At 37.0% G+C, this 15461-nt stretch overlaps 2 protein-coding genes and 1 long non-coding RNA gene across 3 annotated transcripts; all 3 read right to left on the bottom strand.

Moving 5' to 3' along the window:
- Window positions 1–236: 236 nt before the first annotated feature.
- Window positions 237–2071, bottom strand: LOC127520218 (uncharacterized). Its single transcript, XM_051908161.1, has 4 exons — window positions 1996–2071; window positions 1561–1785; window positions 950–1237; window positions 237–870 (listed from the first exon to the last, which is right to left on the bottom strand). Exons 1-4 carry the CDS (start codon window positions 2069–2071, stop codon window positions 686–688), a joined length of 774 nt encoding a protein of 257 aa, XP_051764121.1. The 3' UTR covers window positions 237–685.
- Window positions 2072–6616: 4545 nt separating this feature from the next.
- LOC127519868 (uncharacterized) lies at window positions 6617–9363 on the bottom strand. Its single transcript, XM_051907535.1, has 4 exons — window positions 8800–9363; window positions 8063–8377; window positions 7755–7889; window positions 6617–7111 (listed from the first exon to the last, which is right to left on the bottom strand). The coding sequence occupies exons 1-4, from the start codon at window positions 8846–8848 to the stop codon at window positions 6894–6896; spliced, it is 717 nt and encodes a 238-aa protein (XP_051763495.1). The 5' UTR covers window positions 8849–9363; the 3' UTR covers window positions 6617–6893.
- Window positions 9364–11244: 1881 nt separating this feature from the next.
- LOC127519905 (uncharacterized) lies at window positions 11245–14597 on the bottom strand. The gene is made up of 3 exons (XR_007931957.1): window positions 14493–14597; window positions 12439–12747; window positions 11245–11667 (listed from the first exon to the last, which is right to left on the bottom strand). It is a non-coding gene; the product is annotated as an uncharacterized LOC127519905 (long non-coding RNA).
- Between the last annotated feature and the right edge of the window lie 864 nt (window positions 14598–15461).

Genomic DNA, 15461 nt, shown 5'->3' with positions numbered 1-15461 from the left:
TGATTAAAACTGAATTTTATCAAAATAATCTTGTAAATGGATCATTAAAATAATTTTCTTATAGTTCTTTTGGGGTGCAAAAAATGTGCAAGTAGAGGAACTGTAATAATGCTGACCCATATCTAAAAAAGAAAGAAAAACCATACCAAACTATAACTAAACAACATGAGTATGCAATATACTGAGCAAGACAGCCTTATAACAGGTTAATATATTCATGAAACATTCTCCAGAAATTTTTAGCTTTAATGAATTTGCAGGATGTTACAGTAATTCATATGTAAAGCTGAAGATACAGGGGAAAAAACATGAACAACAGGTACTCAAATAAGACAGTTTTCATACATCAAGAATTTCACATGGCAACACTTAAAATGTAAATACAAAAACTTTATGAACCAATAAAAAAAATTCTTGGTATAAAAAAAATATACAATTTTACATTAAAAGTAAAAGAAAATGTTTGGAGCAACAGTAAAAGCAACACAGTAAGCAAAAACAACCTGCAAATGGCAATATGATCAGTTAAGACACACTTCAAAAAGTGTCCATTGTTTTTTCATGTTTTCATTCTGTGTATTTTATTATTCGCTGTATGACTGACAGCATGCAATTTGTCAATAGTTTGAGATGCCTGGTATATTCCTTATTTACATTCCCGAGGGACATAAAGGACAACACAACATCATTGCCCTAATACAACATCATCATATTCATCTGCATGTGATGGCGAAGGCTGCTCTCTCCTCTTTTGATAAGCTCTTCTGGATCTGATGTCATAAACCAGCACAGCAACAGTAGCCACGCCCACCAGAGCAGAGCCAGCCAATCGAATCACAGCTTCGGTGAAACCACAGCAGTGGGCAGGGCCTGAGGAAAGACAAAAAACTACTGAAAAAAGTTCAAGATCAGCATGCTTGATACAGTTCTAATATCACAGGTTATGTACCTGAACATGGCCGACAGTGTTGAGTGATGTCCAGATGTTCGGTCTGGTTTCTGATGGGATTGTTCAGCACACAGCTGTAGGTGTTTTTATCCTGATATTCCACCTCCAGAGGTAGAGAGAGACTGATGCTGAGATCAGACACACTGATGCTGGACAATAAACTGTTTCCTTTGTACCAGGAGAGAGTCACATGACTCACATTAAACACTGAACACAGCAGTGAACAATTTGATGATGATGAAGAACATTGTGGAGAGTCTCTGCTGATGACGGGAATAGGCAGAGGAGCTGGAAAACGAGTGAATGAAGAGAAATCTTACAAAGAATTTACTTTAAATATATATGTAGTCTTGTTAAATGACACATTTAGATGTTCCACAGACTCTTCTTTTTTACATGTGGTCTAAAATTGTAGTGCACCACAACATGCAGTTTGTAGGGAATAGGCCTATTGGTTACTGCAGCTACTGGATTCACACCTTTTTAAACAATCTTATGCATTAGAATTAGACAAAATATAGGGAAAAAAATATAGTTTATTTTACTAATTTAGTAGCATTACTGTAAATAGAGTTGCATACTAAATAAGAGCTATATCACAACTGTTGTACCTGGACATGGCCAACAGAGTCCACTGTTGTCCAGATGTTTGGTCTGGTTGCTGATGGGATTGTTCAGCACACAGCTGTAGGTGTTTTTATCCTGATATTCCACCTCCAGAGGTAGAGAGAGACTGATGCTGAGATCAGACACACTGATGCTGGACAATAAACTGTTTCCTTTGTACCAGGAGAGAGTCACATGACTCACATTCACAGCTGAACACAAGCAATAAACAGTTTAATGATGATGATGATGATGAACAATGTGAAGAGTCTCTGGTAATGACAGGAATGGGCAGACGAGCTGGAAAATGAAGTTAAAATAACATTAAATAAATGTTATAATGTTCACGATTAATTTCATTTTAAAAGGAATTGTGCCCAGAATTACAGTCTAACAAAAAAAACATAACATGAAGAATAATTAACACTGTATTTCTCTACTCACCATAGACAGAAACTGTGAATGTCTCATATGAGACTGTATCACTGATGGTCTGTAGTTGATAAACTCCAGCATGTTCAGTTGTGATGTTTGTGATGGTCAGAGATCCAGTATCATATTCCAGCTCCAGTCTGCCTCTGAATCTCCCATCAGCACCATCATATGTGTTGAAGACTCCCTCCTTCTTTTTAAATTGTGCAATGAGAGTCTCTTGAGGTCCAAACGTCCAAAGTAGTTCTTTATCTCTCTGCTCTTTAATGTTTAGAGTAACAAAATCTCCCTCCATCACCTTTTTTATGTCACCCGTCTCAACACCAAACACACCTGGAGAATAATGGAACAGGAACTGTCACTCAGTAGCAGATTATTTAGTCCAAATTTGTCATTTCTTGGTACAGGCTGGTAGACCATCTTAGAACAGCAACAAACCACTTTAAAGTTTTTTTTTTTTTTTTGGTAAAATGGTAGCTATGACCAGTTTGGTCGAAAACAGCTACCTCTACCGGCTTTTTTCGGAAATGTATTAGAATTTTTTCCAAGAGGATTTTTTCCCCCTGATTTATGGCATAATTCTGACTGGTTTAAAAAGCTTATTACTCTCTAATGTGAAGAACTTATACCATAAAAACACGAATTACTTACCAAACAGCCGTTCATAATAAAAACAGAACCAAACAATTGTATAAAACAATTTCTTTGACTGAGACGTCATTTCTTAAAAATTAACGCAATAAAAACGAATTCCCTAAAACTTTGCTGAGGATAGCTCTCGTGTTTATTAAGATATTTAATCTTTTATATTTAAAATAGTATCTGCATTTAAACAGAAGCTTAAAGATTCGTGGTCTGTAGCGAAATAAGTAACTAACGTCGAAGCTCTCAGTCAGAGGATCTTAAGTTCTCTGCGCGCCGCCGTGAGTGCGTGCGCGCGCTCGATTGTCAGGAAGGTTTCACACAACCACACACGCACGCACGCACGCACGCACACACACACACACACACACACACACACACACACACACACATATATATATATATATATATATATAGGTGAAGAATATATATTAATTGAATTAATTTTATTGTATACATATATATTAGGCCTACCTTTTGTTGAATTTCATCTCTCTCTCTCTCTCTAGTCATCTTAAGTCATCATAAGTCATCAACGCTGACCAACAGAAAACATCTCAGTGGTTTTCTTGTGAATAATGATTGTCAAAATCTCAGAGATGTCTATATTTACAATTGGAAGACGTATTTTATAGAGTGTTTGCTCATCTGCAATAAGCCTATATTTCCTGTCAGATGTCAAATAGATGTTTAGAAAATGTCTTTAATACGTTTATGATTTAGAATGTATGTAAAACTTACATCTTAAAGACATCTATGTTCATCATCAGATGAAGATAGACGTCTACCCAGAGAGCACACGTACGTCTGCAAGATGTCTGTTAAAGATCATTTCATCTGGAAAGCATCTGCTGTTTACAAACATCTGATAGAAGTGTTAAAGATGTCAGTTTCACATACATTCTAAATTATAAACATCTTAAAGACATTTTCTAAATGTCTACTTCACAGGAAACATCCTATAGATTATTGCAGATGAGCAAAAAAATTCATCTTCCAGATGTAAACTCACACATCAAATAGAATGTCTCTGAGATGTCCACGTGCTATCAGGGTATCTTCATCATTAGATGAAGTGATCTTTAACAGACGTCTTGCAGACATGTTCAGTTTAGAGTCAAAACGAAACCTGATGTGGCCTGATTCCTTTAGATCTGGAAAGAAATGTGTTTTTGGTCTGATAGATGGACACATCTTGTAGAGAGTTTCTATGAACCTCTTCCTGTCCTGTTAGAATAAACCTCACAGACCTATTTCCTTTTACATAACAAATACTATAGTGTTAAAACAGTCAAAGGTAAATGAGGATGTCAGAGAGTTTGAAAATAACATCTATAATGAAGTATTTGGTGAAGAACAGAAAGTTTGAGTTGTGTAAGACATGCAATATGTAAGGAGAGGAAAGGTGCAACATATATGACTGACACGCATGTGATTCAAGATTATTGAATGAAAACTGCAGAAATTTTTGTAATCAATGTAGTTTAAATGTTGTAAATTTGAATTCGTCCCAGATATTGATAAACAAAAACAGGACATGTTCTTCTACCAGAAGGTAGGCCTACACTGCAGGACATGGGGTCTAGGTGTGATTTCAAAAATAGTTTTCTGGAAAACAAGTTCTGCTAACCTTTGCTAAAAATAACTACTGAAACTAGCATTGCTGAGGATGAAAGGTCAAGATTCTTTATGTGCAGTTTAGAAAGATGCATAAATCACAAGCACAAAATATAGCATATAGCAAATATATAACATATTTCACCTTAACATTTTTTTTTTCTTTTTTAAAAACTGAATTTTCCTGGAACACACATAAGTGTGCATATTTTAAACATTAGTTTTTAAAAGTGTTTTACAAAAAGTATGTTTTTTTTTAACCATAAATATCATGAATTTTCTTGGGGTTTTATCATATAGCATATGAATCTAAACTAATCCTTCATATTATAGATATCTTTAATCATTTTAAAGAGATTTACTGACCTTTACACACTGTCATCAGGGTCTACAGAGGTCCTATCTCTGATGTCATTTCCTGTTTTTTTTGGTTGTCACATTACAGAAAAAAATAGCTTCCTACATCACGTTTATACCAGAGCGACTCTCTGGTGCAACAGACCGGAAAATACTGCATGCTTGAGGAGCACCAGTCAGAGTGTAATATGATGTTTCAGAGTTGCATGTTGCAGGTCAAAGGTCGCAGGTTTACAGCCTGTCCGTCCAGATGGTTCCCATCAACATATCAGTGTTTGGTTGGTTAGCTGCTGGTAGAAGCTGTAACCACACCATCAGGACCCACAATGCATAATTCTTTATTCAAAACATATGTTTATACCAGGGGCGTCCAAACTCGGTCCTAGAGGGCCGCTGTCCTGCAAGCATTTTTGCAAGCATCATATAATACTGGAGCTCCTCCTAGTGGTTTTAAGTAATAACAAAATCTGATCACATGCAAATTTTACTACACATGATATGGGACAGTGAGTACCTAACTTTTTCCCTATAATAATAAATTGGCTGATACATCATCATCCTGCACATGCTAAACTTAAATCTAAATATGTTACAATTTAACAGTAAATTCATATTGTTCTTAAGGGGGCATCTTCCATCTTACCCAAGAGCAGGTGGTTACCATAACTAATAAAATCTAAGGTTTTAAAAAATAAAATGGAAATAATAAATGTAGATATATAATATGTTCAAAATAAAAGTCAAAAATTCAAACATCATAAACATACTAATGGTCTGTTAGCACAGTTAACAGACAACTTCAAGCGTTAGTTCACCCAAAAATTAAAATAATGTCATTTAATACTCACCCTCATGTCGTTCTACACCCGTAAGACCTTCATTCATCTTCGGAACACAAATTAAGATATTTTTGATTAAATCTGATGGCTCAGTGAGGCCTGCATTCACAGCAATGTCATTTCCTCTCTCAAGATCCATAAAGGTACTAAAAACATATTTAAAACAGTTCATGTGAGTACAGTGGTTCAATATTGATATTACAAAGCGACGAGAATATTTTTGTGCGCCAAAAAAACAAGATAACGTCTTTTCAACAATATAGTGATGGACCGATTTCAAAACACTGCTTCGGAGCTTTACGAATCGAATCAGTGACTCGGACCGCCAAAGTCAGCAATTTAGCCGTTTGATAGGAGATCACTGACGAGTCACTGATTCGATTCGTAAAGCTCCGAAGCAGTGTTTCGAAATCGCTATATTGTTGAAAAGTCGTTATTTTGTTTTTTTGGCGCACAAAAAGTATTCTCGTCATTTTATAATATTAAGGTAGAACTACTGAACTCGCATGAACTGTTTTAAATATGTTTTTATACCTTTGTGGATCTTGAGAGAGGAAATGTCATTGCTGTGAATGCAGGCCTCACTGAGCCATCGGATTTAATCAAAATTATCTTAATTTGTGTTCCGAAGATGAATGAAGGCCTTACGGGTGTAGAACGACATGAGGGTGAGTATTAAATGACATTATTTTCCATATTCATCTAAAAATTAAAAACTCACGGGAACATCATAGTCTGCAAGAACAGTAGTCCTATTATCGTATCTGCTATTCAGTATGCTTTAGTCATGATGTCCAGTTCAGGTGTCTCCTGAAACAAATGACACTGCTGGATCGCCACCTAGTGGATGTAAGTAGTAATATCTTTATCTGGCAGAAATATTGTATGCAGTTCCGAAATCTGCATAAAAGTTTGCTTAATTCATATTAATCAGGTCTGTTGCCTTTTAACAAATTAAACTGTTTTTCATTTCCCAATATCCTTAATGCTTCTACTAGTTGGACTCTTTCACAAACAGTTTGTCCAGCCATCAGATCAAACCACAGCTGTACAGATGTAAATAACTGAGAGCACACAAGGTTTTGACTTAGAATCTGGAGCTACTCACGTGAATTCAGTGAATCACATGCAACCTCTATTTGAACTATAAGGAAGTAATAAAAGTGGACAATAGTTGTTGTAAAACTAAATCTTTATTAAAAGTAACCACAAACAACGTTTCAACAGACACAAGAGCTTATGAGATAATTCTATGGCGCCATATGTGATGCTAATTATTATTTTGTTTAGGGTAATTATGTTTGGAGCCATGAATTTAATTTAATAAATCAATAAAAATTATATTAAGTGCAAATACGATCAAAAATGGAAGAAAAATAATCTGTTAATAAATAGCTGTGTAAGTATAGGAAATCTGTACAGTTTTATTTTCGTGATTATACCAGCAAACTTCAGCAAACATATCTGGAACTAAACCTTCTGCTCATTTCATACTGGTCTGATTTTACTCGATGGGTCTGACGGTGATGTCTAGTCTCTTCCATCCTGTTCAGCTCACTTCTTGTAGATCTGATGTCATATACCAAAAAAGCAACAGCAGCCATGCCCACCAGAGCAGAGACGACCAATCGGATCACAGCCTCAGTAAGACCACAACAGTTGATGTGGTCTGAAAAAAAGAAAAACGCTGAATCAGGATTGTGCATTTTGCTCCTTTTCAAATATGTTTTGTGGGTTATTATTAGGATTTAAAGCATCCATTAATGCAAAGTCTTCACAAGCTTGACTGTTAGCTCATGTTTGAATGTGCTTTTGCTTAGCCAAATAACATTAGCTAGAATTGTTTAATATAACTCTAGAGTCTTCTAAAAGCTTAAGCCCCTTCTTTAACTTCAGCTCTCCTAGAAACTTATGTGATTCTCTCACCAATATCTTTTTTTTTTTTTTGCCTCGAGCACTGTTTTCTAAAGCAACACCCCTCTCACGCTCACACACAAACACCTGCTTCATGCCTCTGTCGCAATTCTGCGGTCTGTTGTCTGTCCCAGTTAAAACACAAATGGAAAAAAGCAAATGCAATTGTGTGCACAAACAGTTCAATCTTTCTCTATGAATGCATGAGAAAGTAAATGTTGCAGTTTTAATTGGTTTATGTGGTTGATTGTTTAGCACCCATCAGCAGTAACATAAAACAACACCTATGAATATGTTTGGCCACATCTGCACGTGTGGTTTCCATTCTGACATAATCTTTTAAAGCTTTACAAAAACTAATATTGCACTGTTTATCAGAGTACGTGCGAGTGACGTACCTGAACTTGGCTGATGGAGTTCAGTAATGTTGACATCCTCAGTCTGGATGATGGTTGAATCGTTCCCGGCACAGCTGGACGGCAAAAAGTTGGAGTTTGATGATCTTTCTGGAGATGAGGTACTTTGTGGAGTCTCTGATAATGACATTAGTCAAATTACAAACACTTTTTATTTTATTTATATGTTTTTATTTATAGTAACCAATATTTTAAATGGAACTAAAGCCATTGAAAGATTATAAAATGGAGGAATAGTGAAAAGAACAGAAAATAAACATTTAAAAATATTACTATTATTCTCTACTCACCACAGACTTTAACACTGAAACTCATGTAGCTGGTCTCTTTGCTGATAACTGTTACTCTATAAAGTCCAGAGTCTGTGGTTCTGGTGTTTGTGATGGTCAGAGATCCGGTTTGATCCAGTTTCAGTCTGTCTCTGAATCCCTCATCAGGACCTTCATACGTTGAGTTGGTTTGTGTGAGCCTGCTGACTTCAGCTATTCGAGTGCTTCCGAACGCCCAATGTATCAACAAATATTTCTGTGTCTCAGTAACATCAATGTTTAGAGTGACAGAATCTCCCTCCATCACTGACACTGACTTCACTCCATCTGTCACATCTACAGAAAAAAAGGAACATATTTTGTAACAGACATGATGTTTGTTATTTATGAGCTGTCGTGATATGTATTATGCAGATATCTTCTTTAGTGAATGTTGAATGAATTGCAATAAACTTTTAAAGAATAACAATAAAAGTTCAGGAGTTCAGTGCCAGGGTGTTTTTCTCCAGCATTTACTTTCATGTGCAAACAGAAGTGAAACAACAACAATTATTTTTGCATCAGGCAGATTTAAAACCACACTTCAAATTTTGTTCTGGAATTCCACTAACATTTGTGGATTGTAATTGGATTGGATTGTCGTTTGTAAATATACTAAAGCGATAAGAAATTGAGAAAGTTTTTAAAACCACCATAATGCAAAGAGTTTGTTTATAAAAACTAAAGGGACGTCATAATTAAAAACATTAATAACTTACCAACCAGACGCCACAAGCACACAAAGAACAAAATAAAAGCATTAACCATGTTCCTTGGTCGTTTGTCAAGCACTTTAATCACGCAGTAAGCCTAAACCAATCTAAAACCGCCGCTCACATCACAATCGACCACTTTATCGCTGCATGTCGCCAAATGCTGACACTGGCAGGGTCGCTAGTAGGCGTTTCCTTGGTTGCCCAGCTAGCGGATGTCATCTTGTTGACATAGGCTTGTTTGAGATGCGCCTCGCCTGAAATGTAGGTGAGAGCAGGCGGCCACAGTGAGGAGAGGAGTGAAAAAAGTGCGGGCAAGACGGACAGTTCTCTGTTCTCATAGTGGATCAGAACCTACGAGATCAAAGGCGGATATCGCGGGATTCACACTCGTGCACTGTGTTGCTATGAACTGGATGTAATTAAAGTTCTGTTGCTTATATGAAAATAAATATGATGAACAATACACCCAAAATACTTGTTATTTATTTCCATTCGAAAGATGTGTGCATCAATCATTTTTACTTTAATTATTACATGTTATATATATATATATATATATATATATATATTTTTTTTTTTTTTTATAAATGACATCACATAACCCATAGAGAGATTGCACTGTCAGAAAGTTTGGGAATATTCACACAGGAGCCCTAGAATACTACTGCATGAAATTTTGTCCTGCATATTTTGAACATTTTTTAAGCCATTACGCAGAAATAATTTGGACATGTAGACTCGCACAATGATCCAACGTTTTGCCAGTGAGCAAATTCTCAGGGGCCCTCGCAGGGCTTGTTTGCAGGGCACACTATATATTTTTCTATATACTCTATATTGCGAAAAGTTTTGGGACGCCTGCCTTTACGTGCACATGAACTTTAATGACATGCCATTATTAATCCGTAGGGTTTTACCGAAGCTGTGATTCGATTAGTCGTCTCTGCTCTGGTGGATGTGTCTACTGTTGCCGACCCTTTGCAGCTATAACAGCCTCAGCTCTTCTGGGAAGGCTTTCCACAAGGTTTAGGAGTGTATTTATGGGATTTTTTGACCATTCTTCTAGAAGTGCATTTGTGAGGTCAGGCAGTGATGTTGGCGAGATGGCCTGGCTCGCAGTCTTTGCTTTAATTCATCCCAAAGGTGTTCTGTCAGGTTGAGGTCAGGACTCTGTGCAGGCCAGTCAAGTTCCTCCACACCAAACTCGCTCATCCATGTCTTTATGGACCTTGCTTTGTGCACTGGTGCGCAGTCATGTTGGAACAGGAAGGGGTCATCCCCAAACTGTTCCCACAAAGTTGGGAGCATGAAATTGTCCAAAATGTCTTGGTATGCTGAAGCATTAAGAGTTCCTTTCACTGGAACTAAGGGGTCAAGCCCAACCCCTGAAAAACAACCCCACACCATAACCCCCCCTCCACCAAACTTTACCCTTGGCACAATGCAGTCAGGCAAGTACCGTTCTCCTGGTAACCGCCAAACCCAGACTTGTCCATTGGATTGCCAGACAGAGAAGTATGATTCTCCAGAGAACATGTCTCCACTGCTCTAGAGTCCAGTGGCGGCGTGCTTTACACCACTGCATCCGACGCTTTGCATGCACTTGGTAAGGCTTGTACCACGCTTGAAATCACTGAGCTCCTGAGAGCGACCAATTCTTTCACAAATGTTTGTAGAAGCAGTCTGCATGCCTAGGTGCTTGATTTTATACACCTGTGGCCATGGAAGTGATTGGAACACTTGAATTCAAATATTTGGAGGGGTGTCCCAATACTTTTGACAATATAGTGTATGTGGTGGTTGAGGAGATTCCCCCTTCCATATGTAAAGCACTTTGAGTACCCAGAAATGTGCTATATAAATGTAACAAATTATTAATAATTAGTATTATTATACTGCATGAGTAAGTATATCTGCAATATATTTATATGCATACAGCCGACTACATTTCAAGCGAGGCGAGGATCATCTCAAACGAGCCTAGTGTTTCCATATTCAGTCAAAAGGGGGAGCCAAAACAACGTCTTATGCATTAGAATCATTGGTCATGCTGTTGCAAAAGAATGAGTTTGCTTAAATCTCATTAATCAGACCTGTTTTCTTAAAGTAAATTAAAACAGTTTTGGATATGTAGGAGAATGTGAAGTAGCAGGTTTTCTCTTTCTCGAGGAATTATTGAACATAATTCCTCGACTACTAGCTGGACTCTTTTACAAACAGCAGCCATCAGATCAAACCACAGCTGTACAGATGTAAATAACTGAGAGCACAGCAGGTTTCACTTCACCTCACAAACTGCAAGTGTATCACGTGCATTCAGTGAATTACATTTCCACTCAACTGCTGTTTGAATATTGTCTTGTGACATTATGAATGTGGACAGGACAACAGAGAAAACACAAGCTCTACACCTTGTAAAATCAAATCTTTATTAAAAGTTACCAAAAATGCAGATCATTCGCCTCTGTGAGTCATTTCAAGAATGCAACAAAATTGAGAGCTTATAAGATCATTCTGTGCCATTATTTGTTGCTAATTATTGTTTTGTTTGGGGCAGTTGTGTTTAAAGTCATGTATTTAATTTTATAGATTGATCAAAATCATATTCTGTGCATATTATTAATATAGAAAATTGATATGTTTTGCTTTATATCTAGGCAAATCTGGAACTCATCCTTCTGCTCATTTCAAACTGTTGATCTGATTGTTCTCCATGGGTCTGATTGTAATGTCTAGAATCTTCCATCCTGTTCAGCTCACTTCTTGTAGATCTGATGTCATAAACCAGCACAGCAACAGTAGCCACACCCACCAGAGCAGAGACGACCAATCGGATCACAGCCTCAGTAAAACCACAACTGTGGATGTGATCTGAAAAAAAGAGAACACTGAATTAGAATTGTGTGTTTGTTTCTCTATCAAATAGACTTATAGGTACCAAATTCATTGGTTTGAATTCAAGGTAGTGAATCCACGAGCTTTACTGTGTGCCTGTTTGAATGTTTGCATAGACACTTTCCTTGCTTAACCAAATAATATTAACAAGGATTGTTTGTGTAATACAGGCAATTCTAGACTCTTTAGCCCTGTCCTTCTTCTCAGCTCTCCTAGCAACTGTGTGGTTATGTGATTCTTTCTCCATGATCTTTTTCGCCTTGAGTAATGTATTCAAGAGCAGCACTGGTCACCACTCACACACTTGAATCTCAGACTCTGGCTTCACTTCTCTGTTGCTTGTCTGTGGTCTATTCTCTATTCCTGTAAATATAAAAAAACAAAACAAGCAAATGCACCCTAACCCCATATCCATAAACATCCAGCACTGATCAAATGTAAACCTTTAATGCAATTCTAGTCGCTTGGATAAAAGCATCTACCAAATGCATAAATGGAATATCAATGTAAATATTTGAATTGGTTTATGTGGTCGATTAAAGCACACCCACCAGCAGTAATATGAATTAACACCTATGAACCCTGACAGCAACATAGTGTCGGCCCAGATCCGGCCCACATCTGGTCTGCGTGTAATCTGGTAAACTGGTTTTACTTCAATCATGCAACTATGAGCTAACAGTGGATTTCAGTGGAGGAAAAAACGGCTTTTAAAGGAGACCTATTAAGCTGTAGTTCTCTACTCACCATAGACTTTAACATTGAAACTCATGTAGCTGGTCTCTTTGCTGATAACTGTTACTTTATAAAGTCCAGAGTCTGTGGTTCTGGTGTTTGTGATGGTCAGAGATCCGGTCTGATCCAGCTGCAGTCTGTCTTTGAATTTCTTATCATCATACATTGAGTTGCTTTGCGTGAGTCTGTTGATTTCAGCTATTCGAGTGCTTCCGAACATCCACTGTATCAACATAAATTTCTGTACTTCAGTAACATCAGTGTTTAGAGTGACAGAATCTCCCTCCATCACTGATATTGTCTTCATTTCGTCAGTCACATCTACAGAACAAACAGATGTTTTGTCACACACTAAAGCAGAAAGTATACTTCGTTTTTTTTTATGCACAGTTGAACGAACAGCCTTGCAAAGTATACTTCACTTGATTGATTCGTACGTGTACACAGGCGTTCGATGAATGCGCATTGTGACAAATTGCAATACCTCTATGAGCTACAACCCATATAAACATCTTTGTATTCTTTCATGCTAGAGTTTTACAACTTTCTAACCTCTTCGCACAATCTCTCGTTTAACATTGTGGAGATTGGACTCATATAAACACTGAGCAGTGTTCACTGAGGATTTTGCTGTGTATGTTGTACATTTCAGCATCTATCCAAACAGAGTTTTGTACCTGGAAATTTTTGTTTTATTTTATATACAAACATGAAAAAAGTCTTCAATAGTTTTTAAAAAAAATAATTATTCTACAAGTATGTGTACAGTATTTGATGTCTGTGTCTAAGGTCAGCACAAGTGTCTCAGTGGGAAACACTGTCTCCTCACAACAAGAAGGTTCCTGGTTCGAATCTCAGCTGAGTCAGAAAGTCTTTCCTTCAGATCTGGTTTCCCTCACAATCCAAAGATGTGTGAATTACAGATTCTAAGTTGTCTAAAGGTGTGAACATGTGTTTTATTGCCTATGGATGGATCCTTGGCTGGGTATTTTTGTTGTTGTTTTTTTAACATCGTATGGAGGTTCCATGAACGTCTATATCAGACGCACAGAAGACGTCAAAAAAAAAAAAAAGACCTCATAAAAACGTTCATTCTGGCTCCTCAGTGGACGTCTTTCAGCGTGTGCCAAGCCATCGAAAAGACGTCTTCTGGACATAACTTTGCTTAGTGTAGAGTTCAGTGTTAGGTGATGTTTCTTCAGCACTCACTTTCATGTACAAACAGAAGTGAACCATAAAACACTCATCTGTGGGTTATTGTTGGGCTAATTTTAACATCTCTGATTGGTCACTGCATTTATGAGCTCATCAGGCTTGTCTGTGATTGGTTATGCCTGTTACTGGGTCTGTTTTTGTTGCACCGCTAACGCTGAATCGCTAACCAAAACTGTCAGTGAAATCTTGAATAAATTATACACAGAAAGTGAGAAGCCATTCCTTGTACAGGCAATGGTGCACACATTAAATCAGTATCTGTGCCCCCATGTCAAGGGCCCCTGGGCTTTGGCCCCAGTCCATAATACATAATACATCCCTGTGTACAATAAATATCTTATTATACCATGTCTATGCCACTGATTATAATGACAGCATTTGCTGGAGTGAGTCAGCTTGCACTGAACAAAACTTAAAGAAGAGCTGCGGCACTCACTTTCACATGCAAACAGAAGTGAAACATAAAACACTCACCTGTGGATCAGACTGCTCTAACTTTACTCATTTGACCATTTATAGTTACTGACTGGATCATGTAGTTATTTAAATTTCATACTGAGAAAATACAATGTTATATACATCATTAAGCTGCATGTTAAAAAAGTAGAATATTATTACATTTATTTTAAGTTCTTTTGAAGTTGTGAAATTAATTTTCAGTGTTTTAAAACAAAATAATAAATTTGATTGTGGTACATTTCTATTAGATTTTATATTAAAGTGATTGTCTGAGAAACTTTTTTTTATGGGAATAACAGAAATGTTATGCGCAAATCCTGATTGATTTTAAACAGAAGCTTATTACTAAAACGGTAAGAAGAGAAGTCATAAAAAACACATTTATAACTTACCAATCAGATGCCACAAACACAAAGAGAACAAAACAAAAGCATGAACCATATTCCCTGGTTGTTTGCCCACCACTCTAATAACCATGTTCATGTCTGAAAATGACCCGAACACAAATGCAGTCCAGAAGGTTGGGTTGTTAGTAGGCGTTCCCACGACTGGCTGCCTATAGTACTGTTTGTGACATTAGCCTATGTCATACCATGTTGTTGACATAGAAAACGTCTTCTTACGGCTACCACTTACCTTATTTTGGAGGGGGAATATTGTATATAAATAGAATAAGTCCATAAAATGATAAATATCAAACATGAACTAGGAACAATGTGTGCTCTTTGCCATTGAGGGTGTCACTACCTGAATGCCTAATCCTAATGCCACATCGACTGTTTTAATGATGTCTTTAATACTTTTCTGGACCTTAAAAGTGTTGATTATATTGCTGTCTATGGACAAGTCATACACCTCTCGGACTTAATCAAAAATATCTTTTCGTTCCGAAGATGAACAAAGGTCTTACGGGTTTGGAACGACATGAGGGTGAGTAATTAATGACAGAAGTTTCATTTTTGGGTGAACTAACCCTTTAAAGAAGTGTGGATTCTTCCACATAATTTCTTCTTAAAGCTGCTGTCCGTAACATTTGGTTAAAAATGATCCAAAATCAATTATTGAGCAACCAGCCAGTGTTCAAAACTATCTCCTTACCTTAGCCCGATTCACAACAGTAAGCTTGTAATAATGTTTTATATTTCAGGTGGTACTGGTGGGTTTTCGTAGGAAATTCGAGCATGTCGCCGTTTGTCTTTGTGTCATTGCGTCACGTCTGTATACATAAAGAACGAGTCCTGGCTAACTAGGCTATATCGCATGTGAGGCAGATCATTTATATCCTTTTCTCACAGCAGCTGCAATAATTAAACTTATCATTTTGATGGCGAATTGTATGGTATGACAAATTAATGTTAGAG

Source organism: Ctenopharyngodon idella, chromosome 10, assembly GCF_019924925.1.
Source record: "Ctenopharyngodon idella isolate HZGC_01 chromosome 10, HZGC01, whole genome shotgun sequence".
NCBI classification, from domain to species: domain Eukaryota; kingdom Metazoa; phylum Chordata; class Actinopteri; order Cypriniformes; family Xenocyprididae; genus Ctenopharyngodon; species Ctenopharyngodon idella.
This window is presented reverse-complemented; position numbering and strand designations above follow the sequence as displayed.